At 44.5% G+C, this 23,625-nt stretch overlaps 1 protein-coding gene across 1 annotated transcript in view; it reads right to left on the reverse strand.

The window, feature by feature from the left end:
* The window catches only part of VPS8 (VPS8 subunit of CORVET complex), a 264,970-nt gene that overhangs the window by 15,597 nt on the left and 225,748 nt on the right, over nucleotides 1-23,625 (reverse strand). The window contains exons 41-42 of the mRNA XM_034781874.1: nucleotides 22,747-22,916; nucleotides 20,332-20,500 (exon numbers count right to left, since the gene is read on the reverse strand). Coding sequence (XP_034637765.1) covers nucleotides 20,332-20,500; nucleotides 22,747-22,916 — 339 coding nt within the window. The remainder of the gene's footprint in view (nucleotides 1-20,331; nucleotides 20,501-22,746; nucleotides 22,917-23,625) is intronic.

Genomic DNA, 23,625 nt, shown 5'->3' on the forward strand with positions numbered 1-23,625 from the left:
AATGGTCTGTTGGCTACCGATACGGAGCTGCAAACCACCTGTCGAGTAGACCTTTCTCCTCACAAGGTCTAAGCGTTTAGCATCCCTATTCTTTGGGGAGGGTCCTTGGAAGCCCTGTCTCTCATGCTGGTTAGCCGCACTGACCACCAGAGTGTTGGGTGGGAATATAAATGTTAGAATCCTCTGGAGGGCACAAAATACCACCGCTCGCACTTGGCAGTGGGTGGCAAGGAAGCTGGTGTCTGCCACAGGGTCTTCGTGGTGTCCACAATAGTCTTTATAAGTGGCAGGGCGACACGTGACGGTCTGGAGGGTGCTAGGATGTCCATCATGGAATCAGCCTCCTCTACCACCTTCTCGGCTTGATGCCCAGACCGTGGGCAGCCCTACGCAGCAACTGCTGTAGCACTCTGTTGTTCTCTAATGCAGGGGCTATGGCCATCCCCACCAATGCTTCGTCTGGTGACGAAGAGGAGGAAGCATGTACTGGGAGTGGAAGTTCCCTACCATCTGCCCCTGAGGGGTCATGTGACTCTCGGGGCAGCGTTGGAGGTAGTGCTGCCATTGATGGTGCCGGGCTGTGGAGGTCAAAGCACATGTCAGTGCCGGCATCAGCACTATGGGAGGGAGCTGCATCGGCACGCTCAAAGGAGCCACGGGAAGCGGGAGAGCCTGGTACTGGTGCCTGCATCGAGGTTGACAATGGTGCAGGCATGGGAGACAGGTGCGTTGATGCGTCAAGGGCGGTGCCTAGGTCGGAGCCGAGCACTGTGCCAGAGTCGATGACGGAGCTGGAGGCAGAGGCGTCGGGACCGTAGGTGCTGAGGGCAGATGTGCAGCGGAAGGTGGCACAAAGGTGGCAGAGGCCACGGAAGACGTCGCAGAATGGGGACCCTGGGTTCCTCCCTCGCCTTGGTGAAAAGCTCAGGGGGTCTAGAAGGGCAACTGAGGTGGATTCTGCCACAGTGGAGGCCACGCCTGAGGTTCTCTCCTCGATCTCAATCTGTGACTTCTGCTCCTCCCAGAGCGATAGGAGTCAGACTCTGACTCCGAGGCCTCTGACACTGAAGACCATGGAGGAGCTGATCCTTGATGTCTTCAACGTCGAGAGCTTGAGGAGTGGGTAGGCTCTCTGTCTGAGCAGGTAGGCACCGAGGGACATGGTGAGGGGGAGCGCCTTGACATCATAGCCGGCTTCCCCTTTGAACACACCAGAGGATGGGACGGGTCTGCTGGTGCTGAGGGTTCCTCCCGGGCCGGTGAGAATGGTGCCGTAAGATGGAGGAAGTCCTGAGCAGCCTGGTACGCTTCCGGCATCGACGGGAGCTGCAGCTGCTGTGTAGGCACTGGTGATTGAACTGGGGCCGGACTTGACTACCACACTTGGGCAGGAGTCGACACAGCTCCGGCAGGGGATCCGAAGGAGTGGCCCACCTGGAGTTGCACATCTTGTGGCTTAGCTGGAGGAGAGTGATCGTCCATCGTCGTCTTCTTTTGAGGCACTGGGGAGTGGAACGGTGCCTACTATCAGGCGGGCCCTGTGTGGAGCCATGATGGTGCCGAGCATCTCGGGAGGAGTCCTTTCTCGTCGCCGAGCACCGAGGACGATGCATTAGGGGTCGGGTCTCCTGAGCCTGGGTCGGAGTGGGGGCATAGAGCTGCCTCCATGAGGATCACCCTTTCCTTAAGAGTTCTCAGACGGAATTCGCGGCAGATCTTACAATGATCTCTCCGATGGGTCTCCCCCAGGCACCGTAGACACGACGAGTGTGGGTCACTCTTTGGCATGCGTTTGGCGCAGGCCACAAAGTTTTTGAAACCCAGGGACCGCAGCATACCACGGTTCTGGGAACCGGAGTGGAGGGGGAAACCCACAACAAACTCTATAGTAAGACACTAATGAACTAACTATATACAACCAGATAAAGAACGAATTTGCTGAGCAAGAGCTAAGGGAAGTTCCAGCCTCCGTCACTGGTGGTAAGCAGGAAATGAAGGGGTGATGCGTCGACAGGGAGTGCCCAGGCTGACCCAATGGATGCTGCTAGGGAAAAAATCTTCCGGTCAATGTGCACATGCGCATGCACACACCTGAACATGGACATGAACAAGCACTCAAAGAAGAAGAAAAGGAACCATAGCAGTGGTATAAATCAAATTATTACATGATGATGGCAAAATTGTCAGTGAAGTGGAAAAGGCATTAATTCAATAAATATTTCTGTTCTGCATTTGGAACCAGGCTGTCTCATTTAACAATGTCATGTATTGATGCTGAAATACTTTATCTTCCAACAGTAGCTAAGGAGCCTGTTAAACAGCATCTTGCAAAGTTAGACATTTTAAAACCAGCAGGTCTGGCTAATTTGCATTCAAGAGTGTTAAAATTGTTGGCTGTAGAGTACTCCGGACTTGATTAGCAAATCTTGACACGGTGAGGAAATTTTGTCACACAGCAGAGGATGGTTGGGAAAAATGGATCATATACAGAGGAAGGAAAGATTGCACCAGTGAGCAGCTGAATCCAACATACACTTGCAGCTGTCTCCCACTTTCTATTCCCATCATAAGATCTAACAAAAAAGTGTGCAAGAACTATTCTAACTGATGGCCACTGTTTCTCAAAATCCACCTTGACTTTAGTTATGATGGAAAATTCTCCTCTTTCTATTGAGAAGCCTCCCCAGTAATTGATTTATACCACGAACTCTATCTCCCTCTGGGAAAATAAAGGGCTAGTGATCCTTTTAAAATGTGAAAGCAGTGGCCTCCAGCAATCTGGTGCTCTGAGATTCATAGATTCAAAGGCCAGAAGGGATCATTGTGATCATCTAGTCTGACCTCCTGAACACCACAAGATATAGAATTTCCATAAAGTCATTTTTATAGCAGATTTTACAAAAACATTGAATTTTGATTTAAAAATTGTCAGTGATGGAGAATTCACCATGACCCTTGGTAAGTTGTTCCACTGGTTAATTACCATCACTTACAAAATTATATTTTATTTCCAGTTTGAAGTTGTCTAGCTTCAACTTCCAGCAATTGGATCATGTTATACCTTTCTTTGCTAGACTGAAGAGCCTGTTAGTAAATATTTGTTCCTCATATAGATATTTATAGACTGTAATCAAGATATCCCTTAACCTTCTCTTTGTTACGCTAAATAGATTGCACTCTTTGAGTCTATTACTATAAGGCATGTTTTCTAATCCTCTAATCATTCTCGTGGCTCTCCTCTGAACCCTCTACAATTTATCAATATCTTTCTTGAATTGTGGCCACCATAACTAGACACAGTATTCCAGCAGAGATAGCACCGGTGTCAAATATAGAGGCAAAATTAACTCTCTACTCTTACTCAAGATTCCTCTGATTATGCATCCCAGGATCACATTAGTTCTTTTGGCTACCACATCACACTGGGAGCTCATGATCAGCTGATTATCCACCACCAGGGCTGGCTCCAGGCACCAGCCCACCAAGCTTGCGCTTGGGGCGGCACCTGGAGGGGGGCGGCGCGGTGTGGCGCTCCGGCTCCAGCCGCCGGGGAAAGCAGAGCCGCAGTAGGCTCGCCGCCCTCCCCACGGCGCTCTGGCTGCCAGGGAGAGCGGAGCCCCGGCCGGGCACTCCGCCCTCCTCCTGGGGCTCCGGCCGCAAGTGGAGCCATGGCGGGCTCGCAGCCCTTCTCCCCCGTCAGGGCCGGCTCCAGGCACCAGCCCACCAAGCTTGTGCTTGGGGCGGCACGTGGAGGGGGGCGGCACAGCGTGGCGCTCCAGCTCCAGCCACCGGGGAGAGCGGAGCCCCGGCCGGGCACGCCGCCGGGGAGAGCGGAGCTGCAGTAGGCTCGCCGCTGGGGAGAGCAGATCCCCGGCCGGGCACTCCGCCCTCCCCCCAGCGCTCTGGACGCCGGGGAGAGTGGAGCCCCGGCCAGGCTTGTCGCCGGGGAGAGCGGAGCCGCAGTAGGCTGGCCGCCGGGGAGAGCGGAGCCCTGTCCAGGCACTCCGCCCTCCCCCTGACACTCTGGACGCCAGGGAGAGAGCGGAGGCCCAGCCAGGCTCTCCGCCCTCCTCCCGGGGCTCCGGCCGCCAGCAGAGCCACGGCGGGCTCGCGGCCCTTCCCCCCCGTGCTCCGGCCGGTCGGGGAGAGCGGCCCGAGGCTGGGCTCGGTGCCCTCCCCTGCCACACTGGGGGGGCGGTGGGAGGCTTTTTTGCCTGGGGCGGCAAAAAAGCCAGAGCCGGCCCTGTTCACCAGCTCAAATCTTTTTCAGAGTCTCAGCTTCCCAGGATAGAGTCCCCAATCCTGTAAGTATGGCCTGCAGTCTTTGTTCCTAAACGAATACATTTAAATTTAGCCCTATTAAAACACATATTGTTTGCTTGTGCTCATTGTACCAAGTGATCTAAATCACTCTATTAGTTATCTGCCCTCTTCATCATGTACCACTCCCCCAATATTTGTGTCATCTGCAAACTTTATCAGTGATGATTTCATGCTTTTTTCAAGATCATAGATAAAAATGTTAAATAGTGCAGGGCCAAGAACTGATCCCTGTGGGACTCCACTAGTAACACAACTGTTTGATGATGATTCCCCATTTACAATTACATTTTGAGACCTATCAGTTAGCCAGCTTTTAATCCATTTAATGTGGGCCATGTTAATTTGATATCTTTCTAGTTTTTTAATCAAAATGTCAGCCGTACAAAGTCAAAATTCTGTTTTAATACCACTTGAGCCAACATGACTTTCTGACATTACCTAAAACCACCTTTTTTAAAGAGTTCTGGAACTTTGTTTGGTTTTGGGCACTAGATCACAACTAGCTGAATCCAGTAAACTCAGTTTTATTTTGTGTTTGTGCTCAATTCATTCAAATATGGTGGAAAATTTTTATCTTGACAGAGGCTGATATTTTTGTTTTTGGATCTCAAAGGGAGGCAAAAAAATCAGGTTTAGAGTGGAAAGTCAGTTGCCACCTTAACTAAGAAATGGCTCTCACCAATCCATAATAAACAATTAAACTATCATTAGGGCTTTACCAAACTAACAAATCTCCATGAAAACACTACTTTATTCAATATGAAGTTAAAGTAAAAAAACAATGGTAGATGAAATGTGTATAAACCCCAGCATTCATCCTAAGGCAGCGGTTCTCAAACTGTGGGTCGGGACCTCAAAGTGGGTTGCAAATCCATTTTAATGGGGTTGCCTGGGCTGGCGTTAGACTTGCTTGGGCCCAGGGCCAAAGTCCACACTCTGCCGCCCAGCGCTGAAGCCCCAGGCCCACAACCCAGGCTTTGGCATCCACCCCTGGAGCAGTGGGACTTGGGTAGGCACAGGCTTCGGTCCCCCTTCCTAGGGTCGTGTAGTAATTTTTGTTGTCAGAAGGAGTCACGGTGCAATAAAGTTTGAGAACCCCTGCCCCAAGCATTTCAAGGGGATGCCTATGTAAATCTGCATGCACTCTCAAGGCAGCCTTCCAGGATGTCCGGAGGCCCAGGCACTACAGATATCACCAACTCAAAGCTTGCAATGCAGCTCTTTTAACCTATCAACTAAACAAATTCCTTTTCTCTTTGTTAGTTTCTCTGTTTTTCAGAGTGCAGACTGTTTAACGATAATTGCCTGCTTCATCTGGGGATGCTGCTGTATTAGACAAAAGGAGGCTAGGAATAGGCTTTAACAAAAAAAAAAATCAAGGACAGAATCCTGATGTCTTGCACATACACTGCGGAAGCAGAGAATAGGAGGGTACAAGTAAGCTCTCTCTTAACCCACCAAGCGCACTTCTGCAGAGGAGGATGTGTACCTAGCACAAGGTAGGTGCCCAGCTACCACTCACATTAATAAGGACAGATTTACTGTTTAATATTGATCTCAAAGTAAGAAAAAGTGACAAAATACAGTTGCCCAAAATTTCCTTAACTCCTTGATGACTGAGAATTTCTGATCCTGAAACGAATGCAAACTGTAAAGGGCAAATGACTGGTACCTTTAGCTTCCTCTCTTGGGCTTCAATAGAGCTAATTTTTTTATTCTAGTATACACCGATCATCTTAACATTCAGAGCATCATACAGAGTAACGGGTACTATGGCAGGATAGTAGAAGTTATTTATAGCACACAGTAAACTAGATCTACAGTAGATATCAAATTACCAGCCACCTTTTTGAGCCTTGGCAGACTAGTAACAAAGAGGCAAGTTGAGAGCCATACTAGCTAATTAATTTTAATCATTTACTGCCCAAGAGAAATCCTTCATAATGCCTTCAGCACCTGGGCAATGGGCTGCTCTTAATACAGCCTCTCCCAATAGCGTGACAGTCAACACTGAGGTTTTTTCACTGTCTATTCTGCTGCAAGACAGTGTTGTGAAGGTAGATGAAAGCTTGCAATTTCACCCTGGAAGTCTGCGTAATAAGCTGTGCCAGTTTCTTACAGATCAGAGACATAACTGTGAAGCACTGTATTATTTGGCTAAAGTACTGATAAAAGGTGGTGACTGTAATAGATTCAGTTCCTGGAATTGCCAGCAATTTGTATTCAACACTGCAACTGTCACTGTATTTTAATGGTGGTTCTTCAGCAAAGTCTCCTAAACTCGCCAAAGGTCAAAGTTCAAGGGAGTTATTTTGCACTAATCATAGGAATATTTCACTTGAATTTGAGATCTAATGGAAATAATTTTTTGCCAACTTTCCTGTTAACCAATAGTTGAGAAATATGCAAGACCCCATAAGTGACCAGTTTGCAACACAATTCAGAAGAGAATCTAGCTGCTTTGATATTTCAGATTTGAGTTTCTCGTGCTCACATTTTGATTTACGTGTGCCTTGTGTCATCTGAATGGACCAGGATGTGGTCCTTTTCCCAGTGATCCTGGAAGCCCTAAAGAGTCAACCTAGCTGGTCTTGTCTCTAGGAAGTTTGATAGCCAGGGATCTCTCTGACCCGTTCACATTGTGTGTGTTGGAGTATCTCAGAATGAGGAGCGTGCCTGGAAGATGGGAACCTGTGTTCAAGATTTTGGATTTCAGAAAGTAAAGAGAGGGTCCTACCATCATACAGATACATGTATTTAAAGGCCAGACGGGACCACGATATTTTTTTATGATCTCCTGCATAGCACAAGCTAAATCATCTCACCCAATGGTTCTTGCATCAAGTCCAATGACTTGTGGCTTAACTAGAGCCTATCTTTCAGGAAGACATACAGGATAGGTCTACATTGCCCACGTTACAGCATGGCTGCGGCAGCGTTGTGACGTGGGCAGTGTAGACATGCTTTATCACCAGGGGAGAGCTCTCCCAGTGATAAAAAACTCCACCCTGAACGAGCGGTGGGAGCTTTGTCAGCACTAAAACTTTTGTCGCTCAGGAGGGTGTTTTTTCACACCCCTGAATGATAAAAATTTTAGACACAGCCAGTCTTGATTTAAAGGCTGCAAGTGATGAAGAAATTGCACAACTCATGGTAAGATGTTCCAATGGTTAGTTACTCACTGTTAAATTTGCATATTTGCAGTTTTAATATTGCTGACTTCAACTTCAACTTCTAGCCACTGGATCTCACTACACTTGTGTCTGGTAGATGAAATACAGCAACTCCTCACTTAACGTTGTCCCGGTTAACATTGTTACTTTGCTGATCTATTAGGGAACAGGCTCGTTTAAAGTTGCGCAATGATCCCTTATAACGTCGTTTGGCAGCTGCCTGCTTTGTCCACTGTTTGCAGGATTCTCTGGAAGAACAGCCCCTCGTTGTGGGGATTAGAACCGGGGAGGCTGCCAGCCCCCCCTCCCATCAGCTCCCCTGAATTCCCTGTAAGGTATTTGGCCCGGCAGCTGCCCAGCAGCAGTTCACATGTCCCTCCCCGCACTGCCGTGCTGTTCCTGCCCTGCCCTCTGCTCCTTGGAGCTTGCTGGGGGAGGGGAGGAAGAGTGGTACTGATATCAGGATGTCCCCCTGCTCCTGCCCCCCGCTCCAGTTCTGTACCCCCTCCTCCACTTTGTGGAGAGCGGGGCAGGGGCAGCTCTATGTCTTTTGCCGCCCCAAGCACGGCAGTCAGGCAGCCTTTGTCGGCACGCCTGTGGGAGATCCGCCGGTCCCACGCCTTCTGCGTATCCGCCACCGAATTGCTGCCAAAGCCGCGGGACCTGTGGACCTCCCGCAGGCATGCCGCCGAAGGCAGCCTGACTGCCGCCCCCCGGCACGCGCTTGGTGCGCTGGTGCCTGGAGCCGCCCCTGGGAGGGGGACAGGGCTCAGGGACAGAAAGGAAGGAAGTTGCTGGAAGCTGTTGCTTCCTGTCTGATCTGCTTAAAACGGCAACGTACTTCAAGTGGGTCAGTGTACTTAAAGGGGCAATGCACATCCCTCTCTCACTCATGCATGCACCCCCCAGAACTTTGGAAAGTCAGCATCTGTGCAGCCGTGCATGTGCTGTCAGGAGGAGGGAGTGGTGCGCTCCAGCAGGATAGCGTAGGCTCATCATCGTGTTCAGTTTTTGCAGGGAAGTGTTTGCAGCTACTGCCCTGCATCTATTGTATTTCCTCCCTCCTGCCTCAGTCCATGCTGCCTTGTAGAGTGTGAGGCTATATTAAAAACCCTTGAGGGCTCAGCCAAGGGCTAGTCCATTTTGCAGCAAGGCATTCCCTGGGAAATATCCCACCCTCTTACTCTACCACCTCAACCAAGCTTCACAATCATTCATTGCTGTGTATAATTTTAAACTGTTTGTTTAAAATTGTTTAAAACTTATACCGTATATGCATATAATGTCTTTTGTCTGGCAAAAAAAATTTCCCTGGAATCTAACCCCTCCTATTTACATTAATTCTTGTGGGGAAATTGGATTCGCTTGAAGTCGTGTCGCATAAAGTTGCATTTTTCAGGAACACAACTGCAATGTTAAAGTGAGGAGTTACTATACCTGACCTATGTCAGATATCTTCTCCCTGGACAGGCAATTATAGTGCGTGATCAAGTAACTTAACTTCACTTCAATACACACAACAGACTGAGATCCTTTCATTACCATTGTAAGGATATTTTCCAAACTTCAAATCATCTTGTAGATGTTCTCTGACACCCCTCTAGTTTTCTCAATATCCTTTTCAAAGTTACCAGAACTGGAAAGGTCATTATTGATATTAGTTTCTCCACCTAGCAACAGACTTGTGCCATTTTTGCCAAGACCTTTTTTGTTCCAGAAATATTTTAAAAATTCCTTATCTTTATTGGCCATAGATATCTCACTGATAAAGTTAATGGTACCAATTGCCTGCATTTCTTATTTTCTGATTTACATTCATTACATCATGTGGACTTCCTGTTTCCCACAGCAAAGGGACTGAATTAGTGTGGATGCTATCTTCAGCTTCCTTTGCATCTCTTGCTGAGAATAGTTCCATGTCTTAAAAAAAAAAAAAAAAAAAAAATCAATCCTGGGGGCTCTCTCATGCAATCTTGCCTATGGGGTAATTCTCTGTGTAAGAGACTGGAAGGCCATAGAACGGTAACCTTCAGCTTTGTGACACTTAGAAGATCAGTGCCAGTGTCTTTTCAAACTATGCAGCACTAGGAAGCCTTTCCCCCTCCTTCTGTCTATCTCGACTCCTTGGTGGATTTTTTTAAAGTTAATAATTGATAGTTGCTAATTGTTTCTAATTTTAATTTTCAATTTAATTTGTATTAATAATTGGCAGATTCTAATGGGTTTCATTTAAAAAAAAATTTGCTTAGAGTTCATCTCCTTGTAGAGAAGTAGGGGAGCAAACATTTTATAACTTAGATCCTTATTACAATGTAGAGAACACAAACCTGCCTGAAGAGAAACAGGTATGTTTCAAAGTTAACCAGTGCAGCTTGGCAACAATGTTTCATCAGGTGAATGCAATACAGAAACCTTTAGTTTGGAATGAAGAACGTATTGCACAGAAATGGATACCCGGTACAGGTTGAGTTCCACAAAGAATGTAAGGCTAGCTGTGGATACCTCATGAGCATTATATCTTGCAAATGGATTAATGTAATCACATTTCATCCATCAATGGGGTGACCTGACAGAACTGAACTCCCAATAAAATACCTTGGCATATAGAGAGTTCTGAGAGTGAGGTCCCTGAAAATCATGCTCTGGTAACTCCATGCATTTAGAGCCTGAGTATTTCAGTGTTTCCTGTAGGAATTTAAGCTTCCTGTCACAAAATGGTACATTTCTAACCATTCCTGGAAGAGAAAATAACCTTCCAACCATGAACAAATTCTATATTTTTCTCAATCTGTAGACTGATTGACAGAATGAGACATGAATTATCAGACTCATCCTATGGCGTATTAGCTTTCAAGACTAAAGTATTTAACACGTCAAAAGTAACTGTTTCACTGATAAGCTTTTAAGTATGAGATCTAGCTAATATGCTTATCCAATGTAGTTCGAGTCACTCACAACGAAAAAGGTGGAAAATTTTAAATATGAAAGTAATTCCACATTCTAAAATTAATTTCTGTTTCTGTCCTCAACATATGAATTTAAACATGAGGGAAAGAAAGATCATTCTAGGAAGGTTGGAAGATCTTGGAGGATTGGAGTTTAGAGGAAAACCTTGAGGAAGGAATAAAACATTTAATAGCGATAAGGGAATTTAAGACAAAATTTAATTTTAAAACTACTCAAAGATACAAGTAATGTATTAGATAACTTATTGGCATTTTCTTCATGTTTATTTTGAGGAAGAGTGCTTTAAAAAATCCTGCAAGTTATCCAAACATTTCTAAAGAGACTGAGGAATTTTTCCCCCTCAGATTCTGCCAAAATTTCTCCCCTATTTCCAGTACTCATTGACAAAGTCTCTAATCTGGGATGAAGAGCCCACATCACAATAAGAATCAATTTAAAAAAAAAATCCAGACTGCTGGGGTACCATTAAAAGCAACCAAATATCAAGGCCCTAAAATTGAGATACCCCTTCAAAATACATTCACAGGAAAATTTCTAATGAAGTTTCTTTGTAATGATTCACAAACAAAACTGGACTTTAAATTAAAAAAAACGTTCAAAGAAGGTAAGAAATGTTGACATGAAAGAAACATGTTTTCCATAACTCCTCCTCCCCTTTCTAATAGATTAAGGGTTGCACAGAATAACATATACTGATGTACAACATTGAAATATAAAATGAAGAATTGTTTATGGTTAATTAGAAGCTTTAATAATTATATATTTTTAATTATTTGTAATTATGTATAGTGAATAAGTACAGATGAGGTAATATTTAGGCCAAGTCCTTGCTGGCATAAATGTGGTTTTGCCAATTCTTTTTACATTGAATTGCCAATCTATCGCTGATAGAACAAAGATAATATGTTGTTTTGGAAGAGGTAAGTAAAAGATACACCAAAACGATAAAAAAAACAACCACCTTTTTTGGGAAGACTCAGGGCAGAGTGACACAAACAACATGATCCAGAAACTGTAAACTAAGCAGGAAAAATACAGAAGTTTGGTAACTGAAGCTTGCGCATGCGTAATGTGGGGGTTACCTAAACTCCAAAGGGTTGATGTGCTAAAACCCAGTTGGATAAAGGTTAAGTAATCTGTAATGTAGAAATGTATAGAAGACCTAAGTGAACATGAGTTTCTGGCCCAGTGTTTCTCCAGTTTAGGCCCAAAGACCAGACCAAGGGATTGGAGAAGGTGACGACTATCATGGAAGGTAGAAGAATTTCCCGATGCCCCAGAATGTGGTAACTTGGGCCCATTTAGGAATTCTATCTTGTCTGTTATTTGTCAGATATAAATGTATGTCCAGATTCTATAAGTAAAAATAATTGTGTCACAAATTGTATAAAAATGGGGAAAATTGATTAAGCCTAAATTGAGTGGATTTGTGACTCAGCTTCCAAACTTTTTACCCCCAACAATACCACTACCACTAGAGATTCTTCAGATTTAGTGATGATCAATGCTAGTTTCTTTTCTGCAATTCCTCCAGTATGGCATTCAAGGCAATTGCTATAAAAATTTCACACACAAAGCAGAGACAAAGAACATTATCTGTTGGGTTGTAATTTCACAAAAATCTCAGTAGCACTGCAAAATTCAAACTGCCAGTTTTTGTTTCAGTAGGGTAGAATTGGTACCATGAAATGCACTCTAGCTGCTCAATGGCATTTTCCAGTACCAATCCATTTCTAACTCTCAGCTTGCTAAAGAAAAAATATTTGAACTCATGATTTCACAAGGGAATGTGCAGAAGAGCACTGTATTAGACCAAGAGATGAATGAAGATTAAACACTCAGGGCTTCAAGATAGCTGCAAAAGAATATGCTGGATATATGTTCATGGGATGCCATACAAAACCTATCAGAAATTTGAGGGAGCTGGTTCTCCTTGGGTTGAAGGCGGCAGCGTTTGAAATAGCAATAGTAACAGCTTATCTTCCCTCTTGAAAAGTGTCATTTCCATGGAGGTTTCTTCAGATAACTCTCAAATGTGAACAAGAACGTGAGAGCCATTGAAAAACCACTTGTGTTCTACCAGAGCTGTCCTGGCTGGTCTCAGGTGAACTGTAAGGACTTTACAGGAGCATTTCAGTGAGCCAAGCACATGAAGTGAGTAAGAGTGAGTCCAAAACAAAGTCTGAGACAAACAAAAAATGTCATTCTCCCTTATGTTTAGGATCACACCAGGATACAGATAGTTTCACCAACTTGGACCCTAAGCAGGACGAAGTGGTCTGTAACTGTGGGGAGAGCATGTGCGTAAATGGCATGTTGAAGGGCTGAGGGCCACTTTCTAGCCCCACTTTCTTCAGCCCTTTCCCTGGCCTGCTCCCACTCTCACTCTCTCCAGTGCCTTGCAAGGCAGGCCAGGCTCCGTGGTCTGGACTTTTGCCACAGGGAGGAAGGAGACATGATGTGAGTTCAACAACTGACTTGTATTCAGAAGCTGAGTGAGATTTTGCACAACAAGAATCTTTCCAGAAGTGTTTGGGGTTTGTTTTCTTTTTAGTCACTAATCTCCAGTTTTCTATCATCTCTAAACCTTAAAGAGACCGTATTATTTTACTGGAATAATCTTTTAAAGCCACAAAATTATTCATCAACATCTTCCTTCTCTGATTAAAAAGAATCCTGATATGGATAAAATGTAAAAGTCTAATATAGGGAAACATGACACATTAGGGGCTGTGCTTTGTATTTGAGTATGAATACCATAGGCCCAAATGTATTGGCCTAGAATGTATTGGTCTAGAATACTCATGTGAGGGAACATGAAGGATGCTTTTTATTCATGCTCTCAACTTAATTTTTAATAAGAACACTAAAAGATTCCAAACATATGTCATTTGAGAGGCATGAACCATACACCTGAGTCTACAGCTACAAGTCAAACATGATAAAAGCACAACTTTCACTATTCTCCCCATCGGGAAAAGGATATTGAGTACACAATGCTAATGAAGATCAAAGAGTCAGCTTAAGACACTAGAAAACTATTCAACCAGAAAAATGATCAAATGTCACATTAGAATGATTACTTTGCAAGGTACAAGAGATTGTTCCAGAACAAAAATCAAGTCAAGTGAAGCCAACTGAAAGGAACCTAAACTATGGCAGATAAAATTTAGCAGATGTTAGGAGTAAGAGGGCATTTCAAGAACAGAAAGCCAAGAATTACAAAGAAGAATTTCTTCAAAGCATATAAGAAATAGGAAGCCTATGAGACAACTGGAAAGTACACTAGGAAAAAGGGAGCAACTGAGGAGAAGGGCATTGCAGAGAATCCAAAATGTTTGCCTCAGTCTTTACTATGGAGAATGTTGGGCAGATGCCTACCCCAGCCCTACACTTTTTAGCTAGTAAAGTTGAGGCTGAAGTGACAAAAGGAGCTGGAATAAACAAACAAGAACAGGAGTTCTGAAGGAACTCAAGAGAAGCAGGCACAGATTAAAATCAGCTACTCAGGGACTGTAAATTCTGTAACTGTATTTGGGAATTAAGCCCAGTGAGTGTCACTGCTGTACCAGGCAAGCTGGTTGAGAAAGAACTATGAACATGAAACAATGGGGACAAACCAGCGGCTTCCCTAAAGGAAAATTATACCTTTACTAGTCTACCAGATTTATACTGAAAAGCAGTTTAATCTCAGAACACACATAGGGGTTACCGCAGTGCTTGGTTACTTCATTTCATATTGAATTCTTTAAAAGAAATGGTTACTCACCCTGTGCAGTAACTCTGGTTCTTCGAGATGTGTCCCCCCCACCGGGGGATGCTCCACCCTACGAACGCTTGTGCCCCCTGCACCTTCAATTGGAGATTTATCATAGTAGTGTCTGTTTGGCCTGCACATGCATGTTATTCGGTCTCGTGCCCGATGCCATTGCAATATAGCACTGCGTGGGCTAACTGTCCTCAGTTCCTTCTCTACCATGAAGCCTCATGACAATGAAGGAGAGGAGAAGTAGGGCAGGTAGTGGCACACTCAGAGAGACATCTTAAAGAGCATTTGGGCATTTGTTCTGCACAGGGTGAATAACCATTTCTTCTTTGAATAGTGTCCATAATGGTGTTCCACTCTAGGTGACTACCAGTTCCCCTTTAAATGAGGAGGGGACTTCAGAGTCTAGTCCAGTATGGTAGAAAGTGCAGCTGAGCCAAACAGTATTGGAAGCAGAGTCATTAATTATTGCATAGCATATAGCAAACGTATGCATAGAAGTCCAAGCTGTGGATACATATTTCATATGTTGAGGGCTGAGAATCAATCCCCTTGGTCCAGTGATGGGATTGTCACTGCAAGTGTCACCATTCTGAATTTTTCTGCCTTCACAAAGGCGTTGAGTAGTCTTAAATCTAGGATGGGTCTCTAACTGCTGCTCTCTTTTGGAACCAAGTAATACCTGGAATAAAAACCTCTTCCCTCTGTGGAGAGTCTGTGGGTCGATATTGTAGAGCCCTTGAAGCGCTCTGCTGTAGAGACGAGTAGTCTTGGTGACTTGTGAAATGGTTTAGTTCTGTCCAAGTAAAAGGCTACAGCCCGTCTGACATCTAGCACGTGCAACGTTGCTTCTCGAGAGTCGTTATGTGGCTTGGGATAGAAGGCAGGTAAGTGTATGGTTTGGTTAATATGAAAATTTGTAGCCACTTTGGGCAAGAATTTTGGGTGAGGATGTAACATGGTTTTGTCTTTGGTAAATACAGTATACAGTGGTTCAGCCATCAATGCTCCTATTTTGCTGACACGTCTGGCAGACGTGATTGCCACTAGGAATGCGACCTTCATTGACATATGAAGGAGCGAGCAGGTTGCTAGAGGTTCGAAGGGTGGTCTTGTGAGACATTTGAGCACAAGATTGAGATCCCCTGGTGGTGCAGGTTGGCGTACTTCTGGGTACATGTTCTGTATACCTGCTAGAAAGCGCCGTGTAATTGGGTGAGCGAATATTGAAGCCCCTTCTATCTGTTTGCGGAGGGCCGTAATGGCAGCAAGGTGTACTTTAATAGAGCTTATGGCTAACCCCGTTTCCTTCAGTTCTAGTAGATAGTCTAGGATCATAGATAGAGGCGCCGTGGTCGTGTCCAGCTGTTTTTGCTGACACCAAACGGAGAATCTTCTCCACTTGTATTTCTAGTAAGTATTTCTAGTGGTGAGGTGACGGCTATTTAGTAATACCTGTTTTACTTTCTCTGAACAGTTCAATTCCCCATGTTGGAACCAGAGAGGAGCCACGCTTTGAGATGGAGTTTTACTGGGTCTGGATGGAGCATCAGGCCCTTGTTCTGGGACTATGATGTTCTCATAACCACAGCTGTTGCGGTTGTTCAAGCAGCTGTGTCTGCTACATCCATTGAAGCTTGAAGCACTGTGCGGGCTATTAACTGACTCTCGTTGATAATGGCATTGAGTTGAGGACGTTTATACTCGGGGAGGTCCTCCACGAGCTCTTGTATTTTACTATAGTTAGAGTAGTCGTAATTTGCTAGTAGAGCAGAATTGTTGAGTAGTAGAGCAGAAGGGTGGCCGAATTGTAAACTTTCCACCCGAAGAGGTGCAGTCTCTTGTGTTCTTTATCTTGCAGCGAGGAGCGGAAATGAGGCTGTTTACTGCACTGATTAGCAGCCTCTACTACCAGAGAACAGGCTTGAGGGTGTGAAAACAAAAATTCCGTACCTTTGGCCGGAACGAAGTATATTCTGTCAGCCCTTTTGTTGGTGGGTGGTGCTGATGCTGGTGTTTGCCATATTACCTCCTCAGGCTCCATTATAGCCTCATCCATGGGGAGGGCAATCTTGGTCGATGATGCCGATTGTAAGATTTTAAACAACTTATGTTGTTTCTCCTGCATCTCATGTAAGAAAATTTCTTGGCTGTTTGCTACTCTTTTGAAGAGTTCTTAGAACTGTTTCAGGTCACCTGGTGTCGCAGGGGTAGATGGCATCACAGCTTCGTCTGATTTGGAAGATGAGTGTGGGGCAGGTGGTGAATCATCCAGGTCTGCCTGAGATAGTAGCTCTTCCTCTTCTGTCTCTGCATTAGGGAGGTCAGAGGTTTCTCTGTGTGGTAACGATGGGTGTACTCTGGAACCTCTTGTTGCTGGGGAAGGGGACCAGAATAGGGGCTCTGGTATATGGGCCAAGGACCCCATTGTGGCCATTGCATGGGGTAAGGTGGTAATGGGTAAGGCCAGTGCTGTGCATACCAGGGCTATGAATGCTCGGAGGGATGAGGCTTAGGCTTCACAGCGTTCCATGTAGGTCTCATCTGCGATGAATGTTAAGAGGAGAAGCGGTTGTACTGCACGTCTCCTTCCTCGACACTATGCATGGAGAGTGTGCAGGAGATGAAAGATGGTACCGTGCTATGTAGCTTGGGGAGTGTTCGGTGGCGAGCAGTGGTGACTGCTGTGCCGAAGAAACTGCTATGTCAGCAGGACGCAGGAGTTGCGCTGGTCCTGCCTTGGGGTCGACCGCTGGAGTGCTGACCGGTGCTGGATTCGGCTTGTTAGGTGGCAGCAAGTCTTTGGTCAGTGCCAGTGGCGGCAACATTGATTGCGGTGCCACTGCCTGTGCCACGCTCTTAACCGGGGTAGTCAGTGCTGTGGAGGAGACTTGACGTCTCAACTCCGGTGCCGGGCATTGGGACTCAGCAGGGGTCCACTGAGGGACGGTGCCGGACGAGCCCAGTGCCTCGTAAGTGCTCACTCTGGATGAGTGGAGCACTGAGGGTAAAGACCTCGCTGGGGAAGCTCTCTTTTTCTGAGAGACCCTTGCTGGAGAGGTCGAGGCTCGCTTCCTGACAGCTTTGGAAGTCGGAGCCTTATCAGAGCTCAGGGATCTCGGTTTATGAGACTCCCCGGAGGATGTCTCTCGCGGAGGTTGGAGGGATTTCTCCAGCAGAAGCATTTTCAAGCGGAGATCCCTGTCATGTCTTGCCCTTGTTGTTAAGTTGGTGCAATGTATGCATTTCTGGGAGAGATGAGTTTCTCCCGGACAGCGAATGCAGCATGTGTGGCTGTCAGAGACCGGCATCAGTTCACGGCAGGAGTCACACTTTTAAAATCCTGTTGAGCCCGGCCTGACTGCAGTTAAGCCTCTCCCGTCTCTCGAGAGATAAGGATGGGAGTTAATTGTAATGATAAACTGTAGAAACTGTTCCCAAACAGTGAGTTAAGGAGAGAAAAAGTCATCATCTTTCTTCCCTTTTGTGTGTGTGTGTGTGTGTGTGTGTGTGTGTGTGTGTGTGTGTGTGTGTAAAAAAACCTCTAAGAGGAACTAACGAAACTATTATGTATAGACTAAAAAGAAGTTCCTATGTAACTTGTAACTTTTTTTTTCCTTCAGAAAGTATCAAAAAGAGAGCACTGCCGCCGAGCTCCATCTGCAGCCAAGGGCGGTTGAGAAGGAACTGAGGGGACAGTCGCGGGAGCACGCGCGCTACAGGAGGTGCCAATGGCTGCACGAGACGACGCCTGTGCGTGCCCTTCCCCCAACCAAGTGCTGCTGCGAGAAATCTCCGATCTCCGGTGCAGGGATGCACCGAAACCTAGAGTGGAGCACCCACAGGGACACTACCTAGAGTGGAGCACCCACAGGGACACCACTCGAAGAAGAACCTCCCTTCTCCCATCCCTTGGACACTCTTCAAGCCACCCCTCCCATGCCCCACTGAAGTTTAGCAGTGTTTTAAATGGGGAGTGAAAGGGGCTTTTCTGTTGCTTTGACTGACAGCCAGCTGAGTTAATTTGTTACATAATTTAATGCTGCTGAGTGGTCATTGTTATAGGATTCTAAGTTTCTTTAGGGGACAGAGCATTTATATTGGCAATTTTATTGTTTAGATGTAAATACAGTTTTAATATATTTTGTAAATACAAATATTAAAATTGTATATGGTTAAAATATTGAAGTGCCACAACTTAAACATTTGTTATGCATTTAAATGATAAACATTACAAACTTGAGTGAAGAGACTGGGGACATGAAGAGCAGTCACGGGGTGAGAACAAGAGGGGCTCCCAAGGCTCTGATAAGCCAGAGCTAGCCCTGGTAGGAGGAGAGCAGAGCTAAAGGGCACTTCCTCAAAGACCACTGGCTCCAGAAAACAGGGAAATGTGAAGCGTTTTCCTACCTGCTGCTCCTGAAGTGTTAAACAGCTCTTCACACCCCCCACCTGACTCACTGAGCTTTGCCCCTTTTTCCAGCTCAGCCCTGTCCCATCCCTCTGCCAGCTGCTCTGTCGGGGTTTGTTTCTTTTTCACTAACAGATCCATTCCATAACGGTGAAGATATTAAATAGCAGTTTCTCCACACACACCCCACAAAAGATTAGCCTTTGCTTGGGTGCCAGCAGACCAGTATAGATGGGTGACACTGAGCTTTTTTTTTAAACTAATAGTTTTCTGAGAAATTGGTGGTCAAAAATTCATGAGATATTGATTTAAAATGTAACCTCAGTAACTTGAGTTATGGCAATTAATCTAAGTACATTTTTAATCTTCTAATTTTCGAAATAACAGAAAAAAGTAATATAGATCTCTTAACCACTCAAATTTTCAAATTAATACCTTGACTTCAATAAAAAAATTAGAGAGCTATAACATATGGCTTACAATAGAGAGAAGAAAGCCTTAATTACGTATTGTCTACTGCTCTTCCACAATACATACTACATAGAAGCTGCATACTTTTCATTTGATAAAATTTGTAAATAAAATGTTTGGGCCACAAAATTAATCTACTCTCAAGGTTAGGGAAGATTTTCTGTTCCCATTTAAAGGGCTAATACAGTATGACTGCTGAAGCTGCACTATGCTCTATGTATTCCTCAGATATTACTTCTTAAAAGTTTGCCTTCTAGCAGGAAACCTCCTTCCCCAAAAGCTGATGGAAGATGACGAATGCTGTTAGCTATCCCTTGATCAGAATTGATTTGGCAGAAAATGAAGTAATCTGCTAGAAAAGAATTTGAGCAAAACACCATCACAATGTACTCAGTCACAGATTTACTTTGCTTTCAGAAGTGGAAATGCACTAATGGTTTGTGTATGTGGTAGGATGTTTTATTTTCAAAACAAAGCAAATGCACAAAATATCTAGATGTATTTAGGGAAAAGTCCGTATCTCCACCCTCTCTGTAACATTCAAAGGCAAAACTCTGCTCCCTGAGATGCATAATTCAGAGGAGACATCTTGGTAAGGCATCCATTATTTATTTTTACTTGCAATTTGTGGTATCAAGCCCAGGAGAAAGTAGGAGTTTGCACGGTCACAGTTTATTTCTGGCTGCATTAGGTTGAAAGACTTGCACCAGATGTAGATTTTCTTATTGGCTTGATGCAAACTGACAGCAGTGATGTATTATAGCCAATCATCAGTAATTTCCTACTATTCTGCATTTGGTGCCACTACCATCATCTAGATTTTCTTAAAATTTCCCACCACAGAAAAATGGTCAGGCTCAGTTTGGAGTAGGGTGCAGGAGGTGGACAGAAGATCCTGTCTCCTGGGAAGGAGGATCAAAGACTCTCCAATATCTACCAGGTCAATAGTAAGTCTGCTAGTGAGCCTATACAAAACACTGTTAACATTAATCTAAAAGAAACTGCCCCCAGGCCTGTTCCAGGCCCCCACATAGCAGATGAAACGGGAAATGTATCCACCAGATGTCACTCTGTGGGAGCTCAGCCTCCTTTCTTATAGGGTTCATCTCTGTAAATCAAGCTAGGCTACAAAAATGAGATGAAATTCACTAATAATCTAGAGACAACAAAGACAGTTCAGCCTGTTAGCACTCAGGTTCAAACCCTCCCATGAATCTTACCTGTGCCAGAGATGCACCATTTCCCTTTTTCAGTTCTGAGAAATTCTCACTCAGTTTCCCCCCTTTGTTACTCGAGTTGCATTTATAGCAAGTCCATCTCATCTGTCCCTTGGTTTCTATGCCACACTCTTTACTCAGCAGACAGAGTGAGTGGTACAAATGGCCACAACTGTAAAAACAAGAGTAGAAACTTCACTATAAACTTCTAAAATGTGATAATACTAAATAATATTAAAACTAAAAAGTCTTATTAAGGCTAAGTACAATAATGTCATGCTACTGAAAAGGGAGATTTTCCCGTTGATTTTCAATTAAGAAGAACAGGGCTGCTTATCTACAACAATAGTTCCCAGTATATAAAATGCCTCCACATTTTCACACCCTTGGATCAAGAGTTGTACAAACCCAGAGTCACTAAAAGCAAAGAGAGCCACAAAAGAATCACATCTTTCGACAGAGATCACATCCATAATGCTTTGCACATACAGACCATGCCCCTTCATTTCATGACGGTCTGTTCAGAAGCAAGAATTTCAAAGATAGGAGATAATGAGTGTGAAACTGTGGTGGCAATATATTCTGAGAACGACAGTTACAGGTAAATAGCCTTCATATGCTGAACAATTGCCTCCTGGTGTCTGCTGAAGTTCAGCTACCCTCATACCCTGATCCTAAGCCATTGTTGACCTCAGGGAGGAACCAAGCAGGGGCTGATAGTGTCAAATAGCTCAGTTCCTTTCTGTAAGAGAGCTCTTGGGGCAGAAATGTGCAACAGCCCAATGCTATCCTCTAAAGTCGTTACCCATCTTGTTCAATCTGCTGCTGGGAACAGGGGTGAGGTATTCTAGTTCGCAGTTTCCTCAGCAGGAAGACATCCAGGTCTATATTTGCATCTCTTCCAACCCTGCTGGTGCAGTAGAACAACTCACCCAGTGAAGACTGGGATGTAGAGAAGGGCTAGCTAGCTGAGATTCAATCCAGGGAAGAAGTGGACAGATTTACTTACCTGGTAATTTCCTTTCTTTGACAATTACTCTATAATAGTCCTTAAAGTAGGGTTTCCTTCCCTTGTGCACTTGGGACACATTCCACAGGAACAAATATCCCAGAGTGAATCAAGTGTCCACTAACAAATATCCCTGTCTGACAGCAAGAAAGAACCAGCTGCTTCAGAGAAAGGTGGAAGAACCCCTTAGTGGACAGAACTGCTCACAGAGGCAGTGTGGCTTGGTAGCCAGGCACTGGACTGGGACTCAGGAGACCTAGGTTCAATTCTCAGTTCTGCCACTGGCCTGCTGGGGACCTTGGGTGCGTCACTCCATCTGTGCCTCATTTTATCCATCTGTACAGTGGGGATAATGATACCGACCTCCTTTGTGAAGCACTTTGAGATCTACCGATGAAAAGCACAATATATAAGAGCTAGGTATTAGTCTATGGCCCCACTGACAATAATGAACTGTTACTGTGGGGTCCACACAGACAGTTATCCCTGGTCTACACTTAAAATGTAGATCACTCCTGGGTGTGACAAATTCACACCCCTGATCACTGCAATTAAGCTGACCTAACCAACACTTCTAGACGTGTCTAGGCCAACAGAAAAATTCTGTGTCGGCCTACTGCTTGTGGAGCTGGATTACCTACGTCAAAGGAAAAACCCCTTCTGTCAATGTGGTCATGCTGCAGTTCCTGTAGTGTAGACGTGCCCTTAGACCACAGCAGGCTAGTATGGGGCAGACTGAACCCCAACTTGCCGTGAACTAAATGTTTGTGTAGTCAAGCCCTTAGTCTGCAGTTACCGTAAGGTGGCTCTTCCCTATGGTCCCTCCTGGGGTAAGTGCTTCCCAATTCTACTAAGCCTCTCCATAGCCCACTGTGGAGACCCTTTACTGGCACCTCCAGCTCTCTCCCAGTCTGCTGGCCCACACAGGAAACTTCTTAAATGACCCGTTAGACAGGTTTCACTTATTTTGGGATTTTGTATGCATCAAGAGGAATTGGTGACAGGTACAATGTAAGATCTAAATAAAGAAAGATGTGAACTCCAGTTACGGGAAATGACTAGTTTTTTTTCCTTTAAAAAAATTGCCAAAATGCATGGTGCTAGCCAAGTAATATAATGCTGGCAAAATATGTTCCCTAAGCACCCTATGATCTCCTTACACACTTAAGGCAGAGAGATACAGTGATGGCAACAGCTCCACTACAGCAAGAAGGAAGACCTAGCATGGGTACCTTTGTAGCAAGCCTCAACACTCAAACAGTAATACTCAGGGGATCTGTACAGTTACTTGAATCTTTTGAACTTCTAAAACAAAGGTTTGGTTTGAAAGTTGGATAAAGGCTTACAGCAGTTCCTATTTCACCATTCTTATGTTTAAAATATGAACATGCACATCTCTCTAGCTTTACCTGAAAACAATGATTTCATCAGCCATCTCTTGCCTTCTCTTGTATTGCTGCAGACAGATACAGCAGTAATCCTGCTTTGGGTTAAGTCCTCTAGTGATGGAGGCTCTCAAGTTACACAAGGACCAGTGGAGATCATGGTTCAGGAGGTTGGTAGTTGTCTCTAGAAGGGTCTGTGCAGGAAGACAATTATGTCATTTTGTCACCACTCTGCAGAAATTCTATATGTAGTAATTTATCATAGCAAAAAGCTTATGAAATTACTAAAAGTAAAAGTGTAGCCTCTCCTTATACACACTATATCTGCTACCCAGAAAATACAGTACCCCTTTATCTCCCCACATACATTAACAGAGACAAATTTTTGCTTTTATCTATTCAAGTAATTCATTTACAATCTCTGTCTTTCAGTAGTTTTGTTCAAGTCCTGATGAACTGATACATTCTGTGATTTTGCATACTCCAGGCTTCCTTTCTTGTTCTCTATCTTTACGCAGTACATTTTTTCAGAGGGAATTCTTAACATCCACCATTTTATGAGAATTATAGGGAGCATAAGGGTGAGGTGGGAGGAGTAAACTCAAATATGCTATACACTTTAAGTGTAAAAAATGCTGAGAATTCCAGTCTGCCATAATACTGACAATTCTGTCTTGCTGATTTGTATACTTTTAAAATGGAATTAAAAATCAGATGCATTTCACTGTTAGGAATTTGTTTCCTAGGTTGTTGCACACTTTGCTCTGCTGTTTGTGTTCCCATAGAATATATATATAGAAGCCCACTAAAAAAGAAATGAAACTGTTAAAGACCTAAACACCTACAAACATTCTGGGTAGTTTTTTAGATCTCACAGCATTGTAAGGAGGAAATCAATAGTAT

The sequence above is a fragment of the Trachemys scripta genome, chromosome 9 (assembly GCF_013100865.1).
Source record: "Trachemys scripta elegans isolate TJP31775 chromosome 9, CAS_Tse_1.0, whole genome shotgun sequence".
Lineage (NCBI taxonomy): Eukaryota > Metazoa > Chordata > Testudines > Emydidae > Trachemys > Trachemys scripta.